This window comes from Dipodomys ordii, unplaced genomic scaffold (assembly GCF_000151885.1).
Source record: "Dipodomys ordii isolate 6190 unplaced genomic scaffold, Dord_2.0 Scaffold5, whole genome shotgun sequence".
NCBI lineage: Eukaryota > Metazoa > Chordata > Mammalia > Rodentia > Heteromyidae > Dipodomys > Dipodomys ordii.
The window spans coordinates 27,517,860-27,538,625 of NW_012267221.1; the positions used below are offsets into that span (position 1 = coordinate 27,517,860).

A 20,766-nucleotide genomic window follows, 5' to 3' on the forward strand; every position below is an offset into this window, starting at 1 on the left:
GTGTGTGTGTGTGTGTGTGTGTGTGTGTGTGTGTGTGTGTTGGGGTCTAGGGGGATGGAATACAGGAGAGAAGTGTGTGTGTGTGTGTGTGTGTGTGTGTAAAGTAGGGGGATGGAATACAGGAGAGAAGGGTGTGTGTGTGTGTGTGTGTGTGTGTGTGTTGGGGTCTACGGGGATGGAATACAGGAGAGAAGGGGGTGTGGTGTGTGTGTGTGTGTGTGTGTGTGTGTGTGTGTGTGTGGTCTGAATTATTAACTTAGAGTTCTTGAAAATAGATGTTACAAGGATGAAGATGAGAGTTCAGTCCAACAAAGGATCCAAAGGAACCTGGCTAGAATTTGGCCAAGGGGAGATTCTTTTTTACAGATGATGCCAAAGTTTTGCCAAGTTCTTTTTATTACCTTATTCAGCTAGCTGAATAAGAGAGTATCAGTTGTTCTATGTCCTTGCCAAAACTTCATAACAGTTTTTAAAGTTTTAATTTTTTTCTAGTTCATGTAGTGGTCACTTGTAATTTTAACTCAATATTGAAAGATAGTGACTATGTTTTTTAAATATTAATGTCCCATTTTAGTGTTTTCTTCTTTTAAATTCCCTTTTCAAGTCTATCCCATTTTCTAAACTTGGCTTGTTCCCATTGATTTGTAGAAGTTCTTTGTGTAGTACGGATAAGTCTTTGTATGGCAGATACCTTCTCCTACTCTAGTTTGGGTTTTATACTGTTGTGGTATCTTTTTTTTCTTTAAATTTCAGGTAGTTGTACGAAGGAGTTTTAGTCTGAAAGTCAGAATTTTGAGTATAGTACATGTTTATCAGTGTCCCCTCTTCCATCACTCTCCCACATCATGGCATGTTGACTAACACAAGTACTTAATTTTAAAGAAGTCCAGTTTGTGAATTTATTTACTTTTTTTTCCTTTTTCTTTTGTGGTACTGAGGTTTGAATTAGGGCCTTTTTGTCCTTGCTAGGTAGACTTAAGTCATGCCTCCGTCCCTAATTACTATAGTTACTTTTGAGACAGGGTCTTACATGGAGTTGGCATAATATGTATAGATACATATACATACATGTTTTTGGCAATACCATGGTTTGAACACAGAGACTCATGCTTGTTTAGCAAGTACTCTGCCACTTAAACCATATCCTTAGCTCTTATTTGCTTTAGTTTTATTTGGAAAAGGTTTATTTTTTTGTCCAGTTCTAGCCCTGACTATCTATGTATTTATCCTTCCTGTGTAGTAGAGATTACAGGTGTAACTATCACATCTGACAGATTTGTTGAGATAGGATCTCACTAATGTCTTGTCTGGGCTGGCATCAAATTGTGATCTTCCTGATTTCTCCTTCCTGCGTAGCTGGGGTTACTGGTGTGAATCACTGTGCCAGGCCTGTCATAATTCTCTGTAATTCTTTTCTCTCAAAAATAGCAGCAAGTTTGTGTTTATGGAAGGGAGAGCTTAAGGTCTTCAAAGGTCACACTCCAGGTTAATTATGCTTATGTCAGAGAATTCTAGTGGAAGGTGGCCATAATGATCACTTACTGCACTCCCGCAGTATGCCATGCACTGCCTTGTGCTTAGCAGTTAATGAAATGTAGCCTTCCAGTGATACGTGTTGCACTCATTGTACATGTGTCTCAAGGCAGTACTCATGTGGCCCAGTAGCTAATTGTCTGTTTTATCTTCCATAGACTTCATTTAGGTCAGTTTCGGTTTGTAAGAATGGCAGGTTGGAGAGTGCCCTGTGTGGTGCCTTTGCCTGGTCATGAATTTGTTGCCGGATTTTTGTGAAACAGCTGCTATTGTGTAGAGTGGTCACTGGTTGTTTCCATATCACTTAAGTCTAATTGCATTTTTCCTTTACCATCTAGTCCATTCTGCAGACAACACAAGAATGGAGTTAATCATTCCAGGAGAGCAACATTTCTACATGAAGGCAGTAAATGCAGCCGAAAGACAGAGGTGGCTGGTTGCTCTGGGGAGCTCCAAAGCATGTTTGACCGATACCAGGGCTAAAAAAGAAAAAGGTAACTAGTTTCTTTTTTACCTTGTGGTAAATCTATTAAACTTAAAAAACAAAGTACTCTGCTCATGTTGAGAATAATTTATAGATAATGTAGGAAGATTTACATATATAGATCATCAGAACAGAATTTTGTAATTACGTAAAGGGACAAATTAGGGGCAAGGGTTCACTAAGTAAGCTATTGCTTCTATAGGCTGATCTATTATGTGATCAGTAAAATGTTAACAAGGATGCTTAATGATGTAAGAAAATTTCCAATGTTAAGTGATCACTGAAAAAAGCAAGACTCAAAATTGCATATAGTATTAGCATTCATTGGCCAGCACAGGCAATAATGTAATAATTGGTTGTCTTTAGAAGAGGATTTTATGAGGCAACTCACTTTTCACTATATACCTTTAGTATATTTTAACTTTATCATGAACATGTTATCATTTGAAAAATATTAGAGAAAAATCATAAGCATAGCAAATGGTTTATGGTATTATTCAAATATGTGAGGATATTATATGAAAACAATGGCTTTATCCTGGAATTACCATCACAGGGTTTTTCTTTTCTGTATTTTATTCTATTTTCTAAAATTGTAATTGAGTATAACTTTTACATTCAAAAATCAATATTATTGAGTTGGTGAAGGCAACTAAATTACGGATATTAGAAATGGAGGATGTAACATGGAGCAATACTCCCAATATATGAAAGAGTATCATGGATAAAATATGGCTAAGGGTAGGATTAGAAGGAATGTATATTCATAATAGCTGAAAGGCAGAAACAGCATTTCCAGTTGTCTATATAGATGAATGGATTAGCAAAGCATACAAAACATGTACAATAAGATACTCATTTAGAAACTTTGATACATTCTACAACGTGGATGACCTTAAAGACCTGGTGCTAAGTGAAATAAACCTGTTACCAAAGGACAGCTACTGCTGCATGAGTTCACTTAAATGCAATACAAAGAATAGTCAGATTTATCCAGAACCTAGAGTGATGGTACGTACCAGGTTCTGTAGGGTGGAGAGAATAGGATTAGTGTTAAAGAATATAAGGATTCTGTTGGGAAAGATGAACAAGTTCTGGAGGTAGATGATGGCAATTATTATACAGCATTTTCATGTACTTAATTTCTGTAAACTGTGTTCTTGCAAACAGTAAATTTGTCATGTATATTATGTATAATGTATATGTAAATATGAGTGTGTGTATATATATACATACTTATATTCATTTTGTGTGTGTGTGTGTGTGTGTGAATTGGTTTCAATTAGGTCAGATGTGCAGATAGAGCTGTTTTGGTGCACTCTAGCAAAGTGGCTTTGCAGCTACACTAGAAAGCAGTGCTTCTGGCCAGCTGAGGGACAGGAGAGACACCAAATTTAGCCAGTATTCGTAATTACTATTTAATATTTGCTTGTGAGTGTCTGAGATGGCTGGATATTTAGTTTGACTGGAATTATTAACAAGAAGAATGTCAGTTATATATTAAAAGCTATGAAGATGGCATAATGTGCTAACGAAGCTGTGAAAGAAAAGACTAGAGGAAAATAAATATTTATATACAATAGCTTTAATGGCCTCAAAGATAAAAACTTTTGTATGTCAAGCCCAGTTCACAAAAGAAGAAATACAGTTTTCTAGTGGAAGAGGGCGAATAATGGAGTGGAAAGATGTTATATAAAAACATCCAGTGATAATTACCTTGCCTGGAAATTAAACTGTGTGCCAGACATCTGACTGTTAAGTTCTTCCATTATCTAAAGAGAAGCTGTTGCTCATGGAATAGATCATGCGCCCCCTAGTGTTGAATTGATACTTAATTGCTCTTCTTTTTTTTTTTTTTTTTTGCCACTGATTTAGCTATGTGAAACTTCACTCTTTTCTGGGTTTGAAGCCTGGTCCGGAATGTGCCACCTCCTGTGCTTTCTATCAGTGCTGGAGAAATTTTGAATAGCTCTGTATAAAGCTTAAAATAATGTATATTATTTTGCTTCTTTAGGGTTGGGAAATCCTCACCCTCTTATATAGAAATATGAAAGCAGACTTCATCCTGAAAGTGAGATTGCAAGTTTTTTTTTCTTTTCTGTTTTCTGTTTTTCCCCCCCTCTATTTTCTAAAGTTGTCATTCAGTGTACCTTTTTTTTGGGTCAATTGTGGAACCTGAACATGGCCTGAGCACTGTTTCTGAGTTTTTTTGTTCAAGGCTAATGTTCTACTACTTTGTGCCACAGCTCCATTTCTGATTTTTTAGGTGGTTAATTGGAAATAGAGTCTCATGGACTTTCCTATTGAGGCTGGTTTCAAGTGCAATCCTCTGATCTCAGTCAGCCTCCTGAGTAGTTAGGATTACAAAATAAGTGTTGACGTGTGGCTTGAGTATTTCTTCTTCTTCTCCTCCTCCTCCTTCTCCTCCTCCTCCTTTTTTTTTGCCATTCCTGGTCCAGAGCCTAGACACTGTCCCTGGGCTGCTTTTGCTCAAGGCTAGCACTCTACCACTTGAGCTACATTGTCACTTCTGTGTTTTTCTGTTTATGGGGTACTGAGGAATAGAACCCAGGGCTTCATACATGCTAAGCAAGCACTCTGCCACTAAGCCACATTTCCAGCCCTTGAGTATATCTTTTATAGTAAAAAATTAATGTTAAGCTTGGTGCTGTGGTTCACAGCTACTCAGAAAGCTGAGATCTCATGTCACAGTTCAAAACAAGTCTGGGCAGGAAAGTCCATGAAGACTCTTTATCTCTTAATTAACCACCCAACTTGAAGTGGAGCTATGGCTCAAAGAAGAGCACTAGCCTTGAACAAAAGAGCTCAGACAGTGCCTAGGCCCTGAGTTAAAGTCCCATAGCTGATCAAGAAAAAAATTAAGTATAGTTTATTTAGTGGAGGGAACTAAATTATGGATATTTGAAATAGAGGCCACAGATGTAACTTACAACAATTTTTCAATATATGAGAGAACATCATGGGTAAAGTACAGCTAACAAGAGGATTAGAAGGTGAGCCGAGTGCGGTCTAAACCTGGCAATGTGTTGATCTTTCCAGGTTTTTTTTTTTTTGTAATCACACCCACTTTTCCCTTGGTGGTTTTTTTGTGAGGTATACTAGGTGTGTATTCTGTAGTTTACTGGCTTAAAATGTGTTCTCGTTTGTTGTGGTCTCTTGGGAGCCAGTTGGGAGAGAGAAAGCAATAGTGCAACTGTTTTGATACTGAATATTGACAATTGTCTTTTTGAAATAAAGAACTTATCCCTCTAAAACAACAAAAAACAACAAAAAGATATTTTCTTAACGATTTTGTGATTCTTGTCCAAAGTTTCAGATTTCCTAAGCTTATAAATATTTCTGTTTATTGCCTTATGTTTAAAATAATTAGTTTATTAGATTGCCCAAAGAATATAAAATAGTCCAATAATCTTTTCAGAAATAAGTGAAACCAGTGAATCTCTGAAAACCAAAATGTCTGAACTTCGCCTCTACTGTGACCTCCTGATGCAACAGGTGCATACAATCCAGGAGTTTGTCCACCATGATGAGAATCATTCACCTCCCAGTATAGAGGTACCAAAGAGCATTCCTTTGTGTCTGGTTGTACTTGTACTGCACTGGAGCATCCTCAGTCATCCTGTCTGATGACAGAGAAGCAGTTTCACCAATTATTTCCAACTCTTTGGGGCTCTTCCTGCTGTAGACTGTCTGGAAATGTATTGTTATCTTGTCTGTCTCTGTGCCAGAGAAGCATGGAAACAGCACATTTCTTCAGTGAAACAAGGCCTGTTTTTTAGCCAGTATGAAAAATTTAGAGGTTAAGGTGGGAAAGGAATACTTTTGTTTTTTTCTCAAGGCTTATTGCATGAGTTCATTGAACAAATTGCTCTTTTTCATTTGGTAATAAGGTCTCATCTTCAGTTACTGAGATATGCTGACTTATCTTTATAAAGAAGTAGCTTAAAATTAAGAGGTTGAGCCAGGTGCCCAGTGGTTCCACACCTATAATCCTAGCAACTCAGAAGGCTTAAATCTGAGGATTGCGGTTCAAAGCCAGCCTGTGAAGGAAAGTTTGTGAGACTCTTATTTCTAGTTAACCACAAAAAATAAATAGGTAAGTAAATAAATACAATTAAAAAAATAAAGCAGAAAGTGGAGCTGTGGTTTAAGTGGTAGAGTGTTAGCCTTGAGCAAAAAGCTAAGGGACAGTGCTTAGGCCCTAAGTTCTTGCTGAGTATAAACACATAAAAAGTAATAGTTCTCAGAACAATAACATAGAATTAAAACTTCAGATTCACATGCTATGAACTGGTCTCAGGTTTCTGGTAGAGGAGGACCAGTGAATGAGGGTTTACTTTCTAAGATAAAGGCCATCATGGTTCCCAATCCTCTTGCTTAATTAAGCAGAAATCCTTCTCCATCTCCTGTGCTTTTTCCTGTTGGAGAGTAGTGCTATGTAAGAAAGGCCTCATTTGGAGCCTGTTGAACTGATTCTAGTTCCCTGGAGATAGGTGCTTTCATACTGCTCCAGCAGCAGCTCAGTCTGTGACAGTATCAGGGACCCAGGCCTTTTCTGCCAATCTTGGTATATTGAATTAAAAAAAAAATTCTTATGTGTCAACCTTCAAGAGAATTGTTAAGGGTACGGAGAGGAAAGAGGGTGGCCAAAGTGGAAGGATAGAAGGAGACATCCTTAACTTTTCCTTGCTTTTAAAATCAGGGAACAAAAATCCTAGAAACTGCAGTTTTGTCTAGTTCAAAGGAAACTAAGAAAAGATAAATTGACAATAATTGATAAACTGGGTTGTAGAACAGCGGTGACTGGCTTAGATACATCTATATCCTGAGGGTCAAGACACCTATCTACATCCCGAGGGTCAAGACACTTTACTGTTGTGCACAAAATGGAGATTTAAAAAAAAAAATTCTACTAAGGAGCATGTCAGAAAATAGATGTAGAATAGACAGGAATTGTTCTGGTAATGAGTAACAGAGTAACAGAGTTTTCCACTTTAAGAAGTCTGAAGGAGAAAAAAATAATAGAATAACAATTTAGGTTACATTTTATCTACTTTTTTGAGGGGAAGAGTCTCACAATGTAGTCTAGACTGGTCTCAAACTTAGAATTGATCCTCCCGCCTCAGCCTTCTGAGTGCTGGGATTTCAGGTGTATGCCACCATACCTGGCTTCTAAAAAAGATATTTTTGACACATTTTTCTCAACATACTTTATAGTTTAAGTATGTGACATTTATTTTTTCTCAGAATTTAGTTTCATACATCATTTTCCCAAGAAACAGCTATTTCTCTTTATGCATTGGTTTAGCTTTCTTAGCAGTATATTTAAATAAACTGTTAGTTAGGGTGTTTAAAGGTAACCTAGTAATGAGCCCACTGGAGATAAAGTTTCATCATTTGACTGTGAGGATTTGTATGATGCCATGTGGTTCTGTATGAGTCTACAAGCTTTTATGTGTAATTTTTCAGAACATGAATGAAGCCTCCTCCTTGCTTAGTGCCACGTGTAATACATTCATCACAACCCTTGAGGAATGCGTGAAGATAGCGAATGCCAAGTTTAAACCTGAGATGTTTCAACTGCCCCATCCGGATCCCTTGGTTTCTCCTGTGTCACCTTCTCCTGTTCAAATGGTTAGAAATTCTTGCTGTTCTAGAGATACCCTGTCTGGATTTTTCCTTTGTTTTTACTTTTTGAGGGTGAAAGTAACAGTGGGCAGACGCCATTAGCAGGCTAAGTGTAGAGAATTTTCAGTGGAGAGTGTCATATGTGTGCCAGTGTGGGACCCTTTCCCCCCTCAGAGGGGCTGTGCTCAGTGCTGCTGCTGCTGCTGCATCATCCATTTATACCCCAGTGCCCAGAAAGCATTGTAAAGCATCATAAATGTTTGAACAGAAAAGTTGGCCACATGCTTCTATTTGGTAAACATTTTAATTCACATAGGTACAATAAACCAGAACTTTAATCAAGTTGAAAGGGGTTTAAAACATGTTCTAGGGGAACAGTATTCTGTGGTCAGCATTTCAATTTGAGCCATCTGACTAGGCAACTCACTTAATCCCCTGAGCTTTGGTTTCTTCCTCTGTAAAACAATATTTTCTGTGTCAGGGGGTTGGTGGATCTGACTTGCTTGATGATAGGTGCTTAATACTCTTATTGATCATTCTGAATAACAAGAACTCTTTGTTGGGGGTAGAGGATTTGTTGTCTTTTCTAGCATGCTGCGGGGAATCAGTAGGTGAGGTAATATTGTATAAAACTATATATATATATATATATTATTAAATTATTTTTAGGACTTTATTTGTAGGAGGTTGAGCATCACAGGGCTACTCTTAGCTGCTACCTGAAAACTTGTTAGAAGTACAGGATCCAGTTTATTTCTTACCTCAACACAACCTGAAAAATTTAGTTCCATGAAGTTTGTTAACATTATTTTCTAGTGATAAACTAATAGTGCCCTTTGCGACACGTATGCCATGAAAATGACACTTATGATCAGATTAGTTTGGGAAGCTTTGTTTTTACCCAATGACTATCCCAGTTTCATAGGGACAGTCTCCTAGGACTTCTTAGAGCCCCTCTTTATATTGAAGTGTGTTAGGAATCTGAGAGGGAGAAGTTTCTGAACTTTGATAATTGAACCTTTTTTTGCTTATTTTTGAGTGTACTCTCACAGTAGAACACAATTCAACATTGCTTTTTAGAACAACTGAATCTACTATAACAAACTCTTAACTGTTAACATATATACAGTTGAAAACAGAAGCCATTCTTGAGAGGGATGTTAGTGCTCTGTTTCTGAGGTTAATACAGTTGATAATTGAAGGTTTGGTTGGTTTAAAGACATGCTTTGTAAGTGTCAAATGCACTAAGCTCAGTCAAAGCCACTGTAATTTTCCAACAATCTGCCCACCTTGAGAAGAGTCATGTGCATATTTATGTGCAAGAAACTGTAATAGCTCTTTTAAAATAAATAAAAAATTAATAGGAATCTCACAAATTCTTCTAGGAAATATCAGGGTAGAGGCCACTTCTTTTTCCACTCATACTAGTTTTGTTTGAAATAAAAAGAATTGTGGGTTATGTAGTTTTTTTTTTTTTGGGGTGAGGATTTAGGGCAGACAATCTTCTAAGGTAAACTATTTTTCAAAAAGATAACAAGTTACTGGATGCTGGTGGTTTGCCTCTGTAATCCTAGCTACCCAGGATTGTGATTTGAAGCTAGCCTGGGCAGGAAAGTCTATGAGACTCTTATCTCCAGTTAACTGCCAAAAAAAGCTGGAAGTGGACCTGTGATTCAAATGGTACAGCACTAGTCTTGAGCATAAACACCCGTGAAGAACATTTAAACCCTGACTTCAAGCCCCGGACTAACAAAAAAAACAGAACAAAAGAATGACAAGTTATTTATATGAAAAACACTTTTCATATGAAAAAGCTAAATATTCAAAAACTGTTTCATCTGGCCTTTATAAACAGTTATGTACTTTAAGCTTATGGAGTCTGACTTAGAATAAACTTATATCTAACTTGATTGTAAATCATCTTGAAAGCACAGATAGTTGTCATTCTGACCCAAGGAAGGTTTGGTTATTGTAGTGAGGATATCATGGATGAGTAATCCCAAAGGCAATAGTTTCTATTAAGAGGAAGTCTGCTTGCATCTTACTGTCTATAATATTAGAGATAACCTAGATTGCAAGTTGAGTGGGTCATATCTGTTATCATTTCAACTGGGACTTCTCAGTAAGTAGCAACTCATGTTCCAAATGCCATTTATATTACATAAATGTTAGACATGGGCTCAGGTATGCAAAAGCAGCTATCCTAAATCTTTGGCATAAACTTTGCTTTTCTGTTTTCTTGTTAAATTTGGGACTAATCTGGTTTTATGTGGCTTGTTCATTTTCATTCTCTGTTTTGCACACACATACACTCTCTTTGTCTCTCTCTGTTTCTCTCTTGGAACTGGACTTTGAACTTGGCTTTGCACTTGCTATTCGGATACCTTCATCATTTGAGTCATGCCTCTATCCCTGTTGCTTGGTTATTCCTGAAATAGCTTTTTCCATGGGCTAACCTAGATTATAATCTTCCTATTTATGCATCTCATTTGAACTGTAATGTAATGACAGGTACATGCCACATTTCTTTTGGGAATGGTACTTGAAAACTACTTTTTTGCTTGAGCAGATTTTGAACTGTGATCCTTCCAATCTTAGCCCCAGAGTAGTAACTAGGATTATAAGCTGGCTCCCTTTATTTTTTGATGGGGTAGTTGGATCTTCTAAATTACATTTAGTGTTTGTTATATTTTTTAAATGCTCTGATTAATCATATATTTCTGTTTTATAAATAGAATCTTTAACCTATTTAAGGCTAGACCTTTTCTGAGTTCTATCAAGACTTCAATTACTAATACATGAAACCATTTTTCAGAACATCTCATGTCAGCTACCTAAATAATAAATGGTAAAGAGAAGCTTGCTACCAGACTTCACCAGCCGTATTAGAAAAGAGACAATTATTTTGTGATTTGCTAGGTACTCCTTTTTATCACAAGTAACTTTATGACTAGTTATATATGTTCTGGTTTTATATTTTTACTCACATATTCAAGCATATATAAAATTTGGCTCTTAGTATTGAGGGAAAATTGTGGCTTTTTTTTTTTTAACCAGTCGTGGGGGCTGAACTCTGGGCCTGAGCATTGTCCCTCAGCTCTTCAGCTCAAGGCTAGCGCTCTACCATTTGACCCACAGCGCCACTTTCAGCTTTTTTCTGTTTATGTGGTGCTGAGGAATCGAACCCAGGGCCTCATGCATGCGAGTCAAGCACTCTACCACTGAGCCACCTTCCCAGCACTGTGGCATATTTTTGTTAAATATTGAGGAAGTTTCCAGTTAATGGTTAAGTTAGGTGATATTGGGGTAATGATGTTGAATCTATAAAAGGTAAGCTTTTTGCCAGGCATCATTTCCTACGAATAAAGTTGTGTTAATTATTATAATAGTAATAGAGGTACATTATTCTACTTGACATATGAATTATACTGTTTTAATTTTGTTTTCCTAGATGAAACGTTCTGTGAGCCATCCTGGTTCTTGCAGTTCAGACAGGTAAAACAACCTTCTCTTTTATTTTCTTTTTCACACACTTATGCCCAGTCAGAAAAATTCCTTGGGCTTCCTAACAAGTGCTGAGAAATGGTTAAGGTCTGGTTTTGACTTGCTACTTACAAGGTCCCTACAAATATCAATTAGTGCTTAGTGTCAGGGCCTGGTTTGGGAAAGGAGTCAAGAAAGGAAACACAAATTTATAATCTAAAAGTGAGCATCTTGCTATCTGTTACACTTACTGTATATTAAATGAGTTAACCACAAATTCATACACACACACACACACACACACACACACGAAGTTCAGAGGGATTACTAAGTCAGGTAATGACTTAGTTCATTTTCAACATAGTATCTACTGAGTGTCAGTGCTAACTTTATTCACCCTTTTTTCCTCCATTTCTGGGGGCCCCCCCAAGAAATTCATAGTTTTGAAATTGAGGCTCTATAACTGACTCTCACTTTCCCTTAACCTCCCCAAACTCCTTTAGTCGTGGTACTGGTGTTTAAACTCAGGGCCTCAAACTTGTTAGGCTGGTGCTGTACCACTTAACCACAGTGCCAATCCTTTTTTGTTTTAGTTATTTTTCTATTAGAGGGTTTGGCACATTTGCTCAAATTGGCCTTAGACCAACCTTTCTATAGCTTCCCAGATAGCTGGGATCACAGGTACATAGCACACTACCAACTGTTTGTCCAGATTGGCTTTGAACTATGATCTTCCAGTTTTCTGCCTTTCACATTGCTGACATTGTAGGTGTTGGGATTCACCTGGCCTTATCTCAGCTTTTTATGACATAAGTGTTGGGACTCATCTGGCCTTATCTCAGTTTTTTTTAAGATTGTATATGTTACAGAGAGACAAAAGAGTTTACTGAAAAGAGAGAAAGCATGTATATTAAAGTATATATCAGTACATTAAAAATGTTTACCTTATAGCCAGGCTTGGTGGCTTACTCCTGTAATCCTAACTATGTGGGAGATAAAGATCAGGAGCTACCTTGGTCAAAAAGTTAGTGAAACCCCCATCTGGAACAAAGGAGGGGGTAACAGTGTTCGACACGAAATGTACTCATTACCTTACTCATGTAACTAATCCCTTTGTACAGCATCTTTACAATAAAATGATTTAAAAAAAAAAACAACAAGCCAGGTGTGGAAACATATGCAGTAAGCATAAATAAGCTGCTGGGCAAACATGTAAGACACTATTCAGAATATACCTGAAGAACTGGGAGTATTTCTTAAGTGGTAGAAAGTCAGACTGGTGAGCTAAAAGCCCTGATTTAAAAACAGTCCCATGCACACAAAAAAAAATTGTTTTTAACCTTCTAGATAGATCTTGTCAATATCTTGTTAGGTAAGTTGCTGTGGTTTTTATTTTGGCAAGTAGTGAAATTTTAGTTTCATTGGCTTTTCACTGACTGTTAAATACTGAACCATTTTTTATTCTGTCATAATTTTTTTTTTTTTTTGGGTCCGGTTGTGGGGCCTGAACTCTGGGCCTGGGCACTGTCCCCCAGCTCTTCAGCTCAAGGCTAGTACTCTACTACTTGAGCCACAGCGCCACTTCTGGCTTTTTTTTTTTCTGCTTATGTGGTGCTGAGGAATTGAACCCAGGGCCTCATGCATGCAAGGCAAGTGCTCTACCACTGAGCCACCTTGCCAACTTAATTTTTTTCTTCTGATAATTGTAAAATCTTTAATTGTGTGTATCCAAGTTGGTCAGGAAGTGCTTGATTAACTGAACTTTTCTGAAAAATAAAATCTTAATTATAATAATTATTTTTATCATAGAAATGTTTCTAACCTATACTTTATCTTATTTTATGAAATAAGGTATAATGAGCAATAACAATATTTTTCCTGATGTATCATAGTTATTAAATATAATAATGTTGGGCTGTCATAAAATAGAAGCTGATGTGCTGTTAGGTGGTAGTATCTACTTCTGATTTAGATCTTGGACTGATAAGTTAAAAGTTCTCCTGTCTTCCTCTTTGCCATCTTTATCATCTGCTCTGTGAGTCCACTTTTAAATGTCTTGTCCACCTCTTTGTTTCTGCTGTTTTTAATCAGATGTGGATTGAGTTTAGATATACATGTAACTTTTACATTTTCAGCTATTTGTAGACCTTCTGCTTTGTCAGCTGCCTCTACTGGACCTGCAGTAGGAAAGCATTTCTAAATTTACACCTTTTCCTCTTGTTTTGCGCATGTTCTCCAGGTTATTGCTGAGTTCCAAGATGGGGCAGGGGTGGGGGGTTGTACTTTGACTTCTGTATAAGGAGGTTGGGCAACAAAATCTTTTTTCACTTAAAGAGAAGTGATTTAAAAAATACCCCAGTTAAGTCACAGTTGTTGTCATTATTTAAGTCATTACAATTTCATGCTTTTTATTTAACTTTCAGGAGTAGCTATTGTATAAAAGAGCCAGTGTCTACACTTCATCGACTCTCCCGACGTCGAAGAACCTATTCAGATACAGACTCTTGTAATGACATTCCCCCTGAAGACTCAGATAGTAAGTTATATAGGTTCTGTTTCTTCCTTTAGCCTGCTCACAGGACTATGCTTTGTAGAAATGAAGGATACTGACATTGGAACCCTGTTCATGCAGAACGCTACACACATTCTACACATACTCAACAACTGCTCATATATCCTCTGACCAACAGCCTTGTTAACTAGGAAGTGCTGAGGATCACTTTGTAAATATATTTTAGAGATATATTTATTGAATATCATCATCTTTTATTACCAGTACATTTGCATGTAAGAAAACATTGCAGAAGAACCAGGAATTGCAGGTAGAATTCTAGTAAAGGCAAGCTCTAACTCCAAAGAACAACAAATCAGCTTTGTCACATTACTTTCATGCCTTAAAATACTTAAGGAAAAGGAAAGTATTTTGTCTGATAGTGGTGGTAAGCATTCATTCCTGCACTGTTTTCTCCCTATTACAAAGGCAGCATACTGTGATTTTAGGAAAGGTTATATGATTTGTTTAAAAATATTTACTATTTATCTCTGCTTAGAATATGCTTGGAAAGTATCAGAAGACCTAGATCGACAGTGAACACAAATACACTATTATAGTTATAACTACATGAGTAGACTTTTATTTTGTAGTCTTTGCTGTCTCCTATGAAACCTGTGGGATAGAAATTATGTATAGTTCTCAATTAAGGAACAAGTTGTGATCTTTTGTAGTTTGGAGCAGAGATTTTTTTATTTTTTGGGAAAAAGATAATAATTGGTTGTTAGATTCTTTAGGTAGCCTAGGGAGCTCAGCTGCGTCAGTGTATGGCTGAAATGGGAATATGTTGATAATATGAAGATTTGTGTTAGTAGCTGAAAAGATGAATGGATTTAGTTGGAGGAGGTAGAATTCACATAGATTATTCTAAGTGGACTGCTGGCCATTGTCAGATAATTAAAAGTGATGGTATATATATTTTTTAATGCCCATTAAAAAAATAGAACTAATAACATATTTGTTGTTTCAGACCATTACTCTTTGCTCATTACCATTTTGGCCAGTTTTTTTTCTTTTCTCTTTTGGTGCCTGAACTTGGTCCCAGGATGTCATATATGCCCTACCACTGAGCTGTATTCTCAGCACTCAGTGCCATTTTGAATGTAAGTGTAGACAATCAGTAGAGACGTGCCAGAAGGAAAAGGGGTGGAGGTAGCAAGGAAAAATTGTCCTTAGTCAGTTGAGCAATACTTGGAAAAGACAGAGCATTGAAGTTGAGGATGTGTAAAAGCTATTACTTGAAGCAGGTGGCACAAATTATGAATCCTCCTGTGTTTTATGCCTCTAAATACAGGTTCCAGAAAGAGTTCTGTATATTGCTGTGTTTCTCTATTCGATAATTTTTTTTTTTTAAGAGAATCACTTGTGATTTTTTGTTTTTGTCGATTATGGGGCTTGAACTCTGGGCCTGGGTGCTGTCCCTGAGCCCTTCAGCTCAAGGCAGAGTGCTTTTCCACTTGAGCCACTGGTGCCACTTCCAGTTCTCTGGTGGTTAATTGGAGACAAGAGTCTCACGGACTTTCCTGCTTGGGCTGGCTTTGAACTGCAGTCCTTAGGTTTCTGCCTCCTGAGTAGCTGGGATTACAGGCCTGGCTTTGTTGTTATTGTTTTTATTTTTTTATTTTTATTTTTTTTGGGTGGGGGGTACGGTCATGGGGCCTGAAGTCTCAGCCTGGGCTCTGTCCCTCAGCTCTTCAGCTCAAGGCTAGTGCTCTACCACTTGAGCCACAGCGCCACTTCCGGCTTTTTTCTTTTTGCTTATGTGGTGCTAAGGAATCAAACCCAGGGCCTCAGACATGCAAGGCAAGCACTCTACCACTGAGCCACCTTCCCAGCCCCTGTTGTTGTTGTTTTTAAAAGCTAGCTATTAGCTCTCTTCTTTTTTAGGTATCTTGGTCCTCAATTTTTGAAACTTTTTTTTTTTTGCTGGTCTTGGGGTTTAAACTCAGTGTCTGGCACTGTCTCTGAGCATCTGTGTGTTCAAGACTAGCTCTCTATCACTTAAGCCACAGTGCCACTTCTGGCACTGAGGAGTTTATTGGCGATAAGAGGCTCACTGACTTTCCTGCCCAGGATAGTTTCAAACTGCAGTCCTCAGATCTCAGCCTCCTGAGTAGCTAGGATTACATCTGTGAGCTACCTGGCTTGGAAGCAGTTTTTTTTTATGTTTGCTAGTCAGTAATTTAGCTGTTTTTTTTTCTAATTTTCATTTATTTATTTATTTATTTATTTATTTATTTATTTTTTGGTCCTGTTGTGGGGCCTGAACTCTGGGCTTGGGTGCTGTCCCTCAGCTCTTCAGCTCAAGGCTAGCGCTCTACCACTTGAGCCACAGCGCCACTTCCGGCTTTTTTTCTTTTTGCTTATGTGGTGCTGAGGAATTGAACCCAGGGCCTCATGCATGCAAGGCAAGCGCTCTACCACTGAGCCATCTTCCCAGCCTTGTTTTGTTTTTTTTTTAAACAGTCACAGACAACATTTCAATTTGCCAGAGCTGTTTTAAGTTGGCAGTGTTAGAAATTTCACCATTAAATTTCTTTATATTCATGTTCAATTAGTGTGAAACAGAGTATTCTTCATGGATGAACTATATATGTATTTAAAATTGTCTCAATTGATTCCTGTGAAGTACATTTGCATCTCTTTCCTTGTTCTTGATAGACTAGCACTTCTGCTACGCACGCTACCATTTAAATGGTTTTAGTTTTTATTTTACTTTGTTTTTCAGCTAATGTTTTATGCTTTTGGCCAGGCCAGTTGTGGATCATGATCTTTCTGCTTCTAACTCTGAGAAGGTGGGATTCTAGGCCTATGCTATCATGCTTGGCTTGTTTCATCATGCTTGGCTTGCTTTTTAAGATGGAGGAGGAAGTCTCACTAACTTTTTTCCTGGGCTGGCATTGAACTACAGTCTTCCTGTATCCACCTCTCATGTAGCTAGAATGACAGGTGTGAACCACTGTGCTTGGTCTTGTACTTACGTTGTTGTTGTTTTGTTTTGTTTTCCCCTTTTGGCAGTATTGGGATTTGAATTCGGGGACTTGGATGTGTGAGGCTGCCACTCTGTCATATGGATCACCTCACTAATCCTGCACGTCACTAGTTATTTTTGAGATAGGATTTTGCTTCCTGCCTGCTGTGTGCCTAAGCTGCAATTGCCTACTTTTGCCTTACCATAGTTGCTCCGATTACATGTGTAGACCTTCGTGTCCAGCTTCCCTTAATGTGAATCTCACAGACTTTTGTTCCCAAGCTGGTCTGAAACTTTGGTTCTTTCCTTCTATTTTTTAAGAAGAGTGAAAAAGCTTTTCAAATAGTAATGGTGTTGGTAAACTCAAACAGTATGTATATAAAGTACTGGGAGCTGTTGTAATAACTTTGACAATTGCATTTTGTGTATGGTAGCATTTAGTGTAAAATAACTTATCAGCTTTTAGAAATTCTTAAAATCTGTGTGTGTCTGTATGTATGTGTTTATACACACATACATATACATTTTCTCATCTTTCTTGCTCATGTCTGGCTCTATTCCACTTGAACCATAACTCTTGCAAATCTTATTTAGTCTTACTTCTGTTATTGACTATATTATATTGGCTAAAACTTATATTTTTGGGGGGAATCTGAATTTCTGTGCCTAGAAACAAAGATGATACAGCATACAGATAAACAGGCAGAAAAAGCAATAGTTAGGACAGGTTAAATTCAGTTCAGCAAATACTGGTCTATAATGGTCTATAGTATGCCAACCATGGTTCTAACAATGAACAAAAGAAAAATCTTCAGGTAATTTCATATTGCATCTCACATGAACTCTAAAGTTTATTCTTAGACTATCAGTAGTGGAAAAATCAGATTTTTCTGTGTTAAAAGAATGAAAAATTAACAGGAGTCTAAAAGAATTTCTCATGTCTCTGAATAGGAAATTTAAAAGATTGCACAGAGGACTGGACTTAACATTGATAAGATGTTGAACCTTTTAATCCATTTCTTAATAGGACCTGTTCACTGTTCAAGAAATACACTCAATGGAGACTTGTCATCAGCAACCATTCCTGAAGAAAGCAGACTTATGGCCAAAAAAAATTCTGAATTGGAAGATCCTCTTCTATCCTTCTCTTCCTGAGGAAAATGAAGTGTTCAACTTCCTCTAAGTATTGCTATGCAAAAGCTGCTGTAATTAAACTTGTTATCGGGAGTAGTTTTTCCCTATACTTAGGATTTCTCTGCACTTTATAGAATATTGTAAAATACACAAAAGAAAAATGACCCACATACTTTTGAAGTGTATTTTATCTTTATATAGTTTATTTGCAAGAGTATTTTCCTAATAACTTCACAGTATGAATGTGCATCTTTTTTTTTTAAATGATGGTGTAACATTTTGACATCCATAAGGACAAATGTAGATATTTTTCTAAAAAAAAAAACTGTGAGGGACTGACAGTTTGGTCAGTATGTATTGTAGTTTATAGACATGAAATTTCACAAGATTTCAGTTTGATGAAAGTATGATACATGAAACTGTGCCATGGACCAAAAGGTCACACTCATCCTAGCTTAATATGCATAGCAGCTCAATGCTGATTGTATTATATTCCTTTAAACAAAAAAGGAAGCATTTAATATTCTAGATACCTTTAGCCCAAATTCTATGACATAATGAGAATTAAAAAAAAAATCAGGCTGTGCTGTCCTTCATTTGTGAAGTAGACACTACTGATTTCTCAATACCAAATGTTGGGTTAAAATATTTAATTTTTATTTATTTATTTTTTTGTTGCATCAAAAGATAATTGCATTCTAACTTTTGTGACCTACCAAATTTAAGAAATGTATAAGTTCTTATTTACATTGTTCTACAAAAGAGGCTAAAGCTGTGGTGACCTTGCTCACTAACACCAGAGAAATAAATGACTTTCAATAGAAGAGGAGTTTTAGTGCTTTTTTTTCTTAAAATAGACATTAAGCTGCTATTGTATTGTTTGCAGCTTTTTAGACTATTAGAGAATTTTTTAATTTATGAATATTTATACAAAAAGAATTCTGTCATGATTATGGTTCTGTATCATTGAGATGGCATTATTTAATTTAAAGAAAAAATAGCATTTTTGGTAGTGTCTGCCCACATATATGTTGTCAAGTGTAATCTACTTTTTGTTTGTTGTTTGTTTTTTAACTTCACTTTGGGGTAATAGTTTTGTCCAAGGTTTTGGATGAGCAGCACTTTAAAACAAATTGGCTTGGTGTTTTTAAGTTAATCATATGCTTAATAAATATGTGTTTTTTGCATTCAAACTCACCATACAATACATTGTATTTTTTACATTTATTGATTTTCTGTGTACTATCCACTAGTGTTCTGTATTGATTCCATTTTGTTTCCACATTTAGACCTGCTGCTGAAAACACATGAAGCACATAGTTAGCTTTTTTTGCCTATGAGCTTAGAATGGAATGGCCAACTAGTAAATATTTGTAATTTAGTGAATAAATCTTATAGTCGAAATTCTTTAAGATAAACTGTTTCTCAAAGTGTGATTTTAGACAATGCATAGATCATCAGAATATTCCATGTTAAGTGGCATCTTTCCTGTTCATATGTTGTATTTCATGTTTTATATGACACAATTGGTAATATACAAGGTTTTCAGGTAGTTCATGGATAGAGTTTTTTGTTGGTTTTTGCATGTTTTTATATTAGCAGCTTGCATAGGGTAAAACCATGAAGAACAAGGTGCTATTGATAAAAAGTTTTTTAGGTGGCTAAGTTTGTTTCTTTTCTTTTGTGAGATTAATATTTTTTGAGACTATAGATTTATAATGAAGTAGTATAAGTAATATTTGAACTTGGAAAATAATCAGCTATATCTCTGTTGCTTTACTCAAATAGAAGAATTTGTGAATTGCTTTCTGTAAACATTTAAAAAATAAGGTGCAGTCATTTCGAGTTTGTATTATTTTCCTCTTTTGAAACAGGTGCTGTTGTAGGTGTCCTGTATTCCTAAGAATGAATTCTTTGTGATTTGGCTCCCCTTTTTCCTTTAGGAACCAAATACATTTGTGAAATTTCTTTTTTGAGGTAGTACATCTTGACTTTTATGTAAATTTTGAATTTTTTTGGGCAGGTTCTTGCTCTGTTGCCCAGGCTAAGAAGTATTATACACGTAACTAACTAAAATGTGAACTCATGGGTACAATCTATCCACTTGCCTCCTACTCCCAAGTCACTGGGATTAGAGACACACCATGACACTTACCTTATATGTAGACTTTGATGAATGAATGAATAGCATGAAATGACCTGGTAATACTTAAAGAAAGCAGTATTTTAAAAAGCCGTGTGTATTTTCAAGTGTGCTGACTTTTCTGAATTGTTCTATTTGGTTTATCTTTTCTGAATTTTAAGGAAAAGATAAACCAAATAGAACAATTCTGTGAGACATTTAGTAGGTCCACATTCAGTGTTTATTTTTCATATGCCTGGTCCCTGCTACTTCAGCCTAACCATTCTCTGTTATTAAAGGGACCTTGAGAGTTGTATAAATGAACTGAATTTGAATTCAGAATTGTGTTATGTTGGATGGATTTTGTTATCTTCAGTCTGGAGAAGGCCATAGTTGGATGCTATTGCTAATTAAGTTCCAAGTTAATATAAAAAAATCTTTATTTTTCAGGTGTCCTGGAACTGGTGACCCAAATTAAGCTTTTTTTTTTTTTTTTTTTACTATGCATTATCACATTTAGAAATTTAGGTATTACTTTATAAGATCTCTAATTTATTATTCTAATATATTATTTCCAAATTGTTGTTTATATTAACCCATACATTATTATATCATTAATTTGGATTATCCCTGTTCTTGTTTTACTTAATGAGGTGCTGGTCTGTCATTTGAACCTTGCTGTTGCCACATGATATATAGAGGGTGTACCTTGGGCATATAAGAAGCCAGAGTAGGCTATAAGGAGCCCCCTCTTAGAGCTTTCTCTAAATAGCCCTGGAGAGTAAGTTCAGGTAGCAGCTGGTAGAGGAGGTTTCCTTTTCAGGTATTTGTGACTCTAC

General features: G+C 36.5%; 1 protein-coding gene across 1 annotated transcript in view; it reads left to right on the forward strand.

The window, feature by feature from the left end:
* The window catches only part of Plekha3 (pleckstrin homology domain containing, family A (phosphoinositide binding specific) member 3), a 26,126-nt gene extending 7,096 nt beyond the window's left edge, over positions 1-19,030 (forward strand). Inside the window, exons 3-8 of the mRNA XM_013030548.1 lie at positions 1,872-2,027; positions 5,457-5,593; positions 7,508-7,672; positions 11,118-11,161; positions 13,573-13,685; positions 17,699-19,030. Of these exons, the coding sequence (XP_012886002.1) occupies positions 1,872-2,027; positions 5,457-5,593; positions 7,508-7,672; positions 11,118-11,161; positions 13,573-13,685; positions 17,699-17,826 (743 nt within the window). The 3' untranslated portion in view covers positions 17,827-19,030. The remainder of the gene's footprint in view (positions 1-1,871; positions 2,028-5,456; positions 5,594-7,507; positions 7,673-11,117; positions 11,162-13,572; positions 13,686-17,698) is intronic.
* Positions 19,031-20,766: the final 1,736 nt, after the last annotated feature.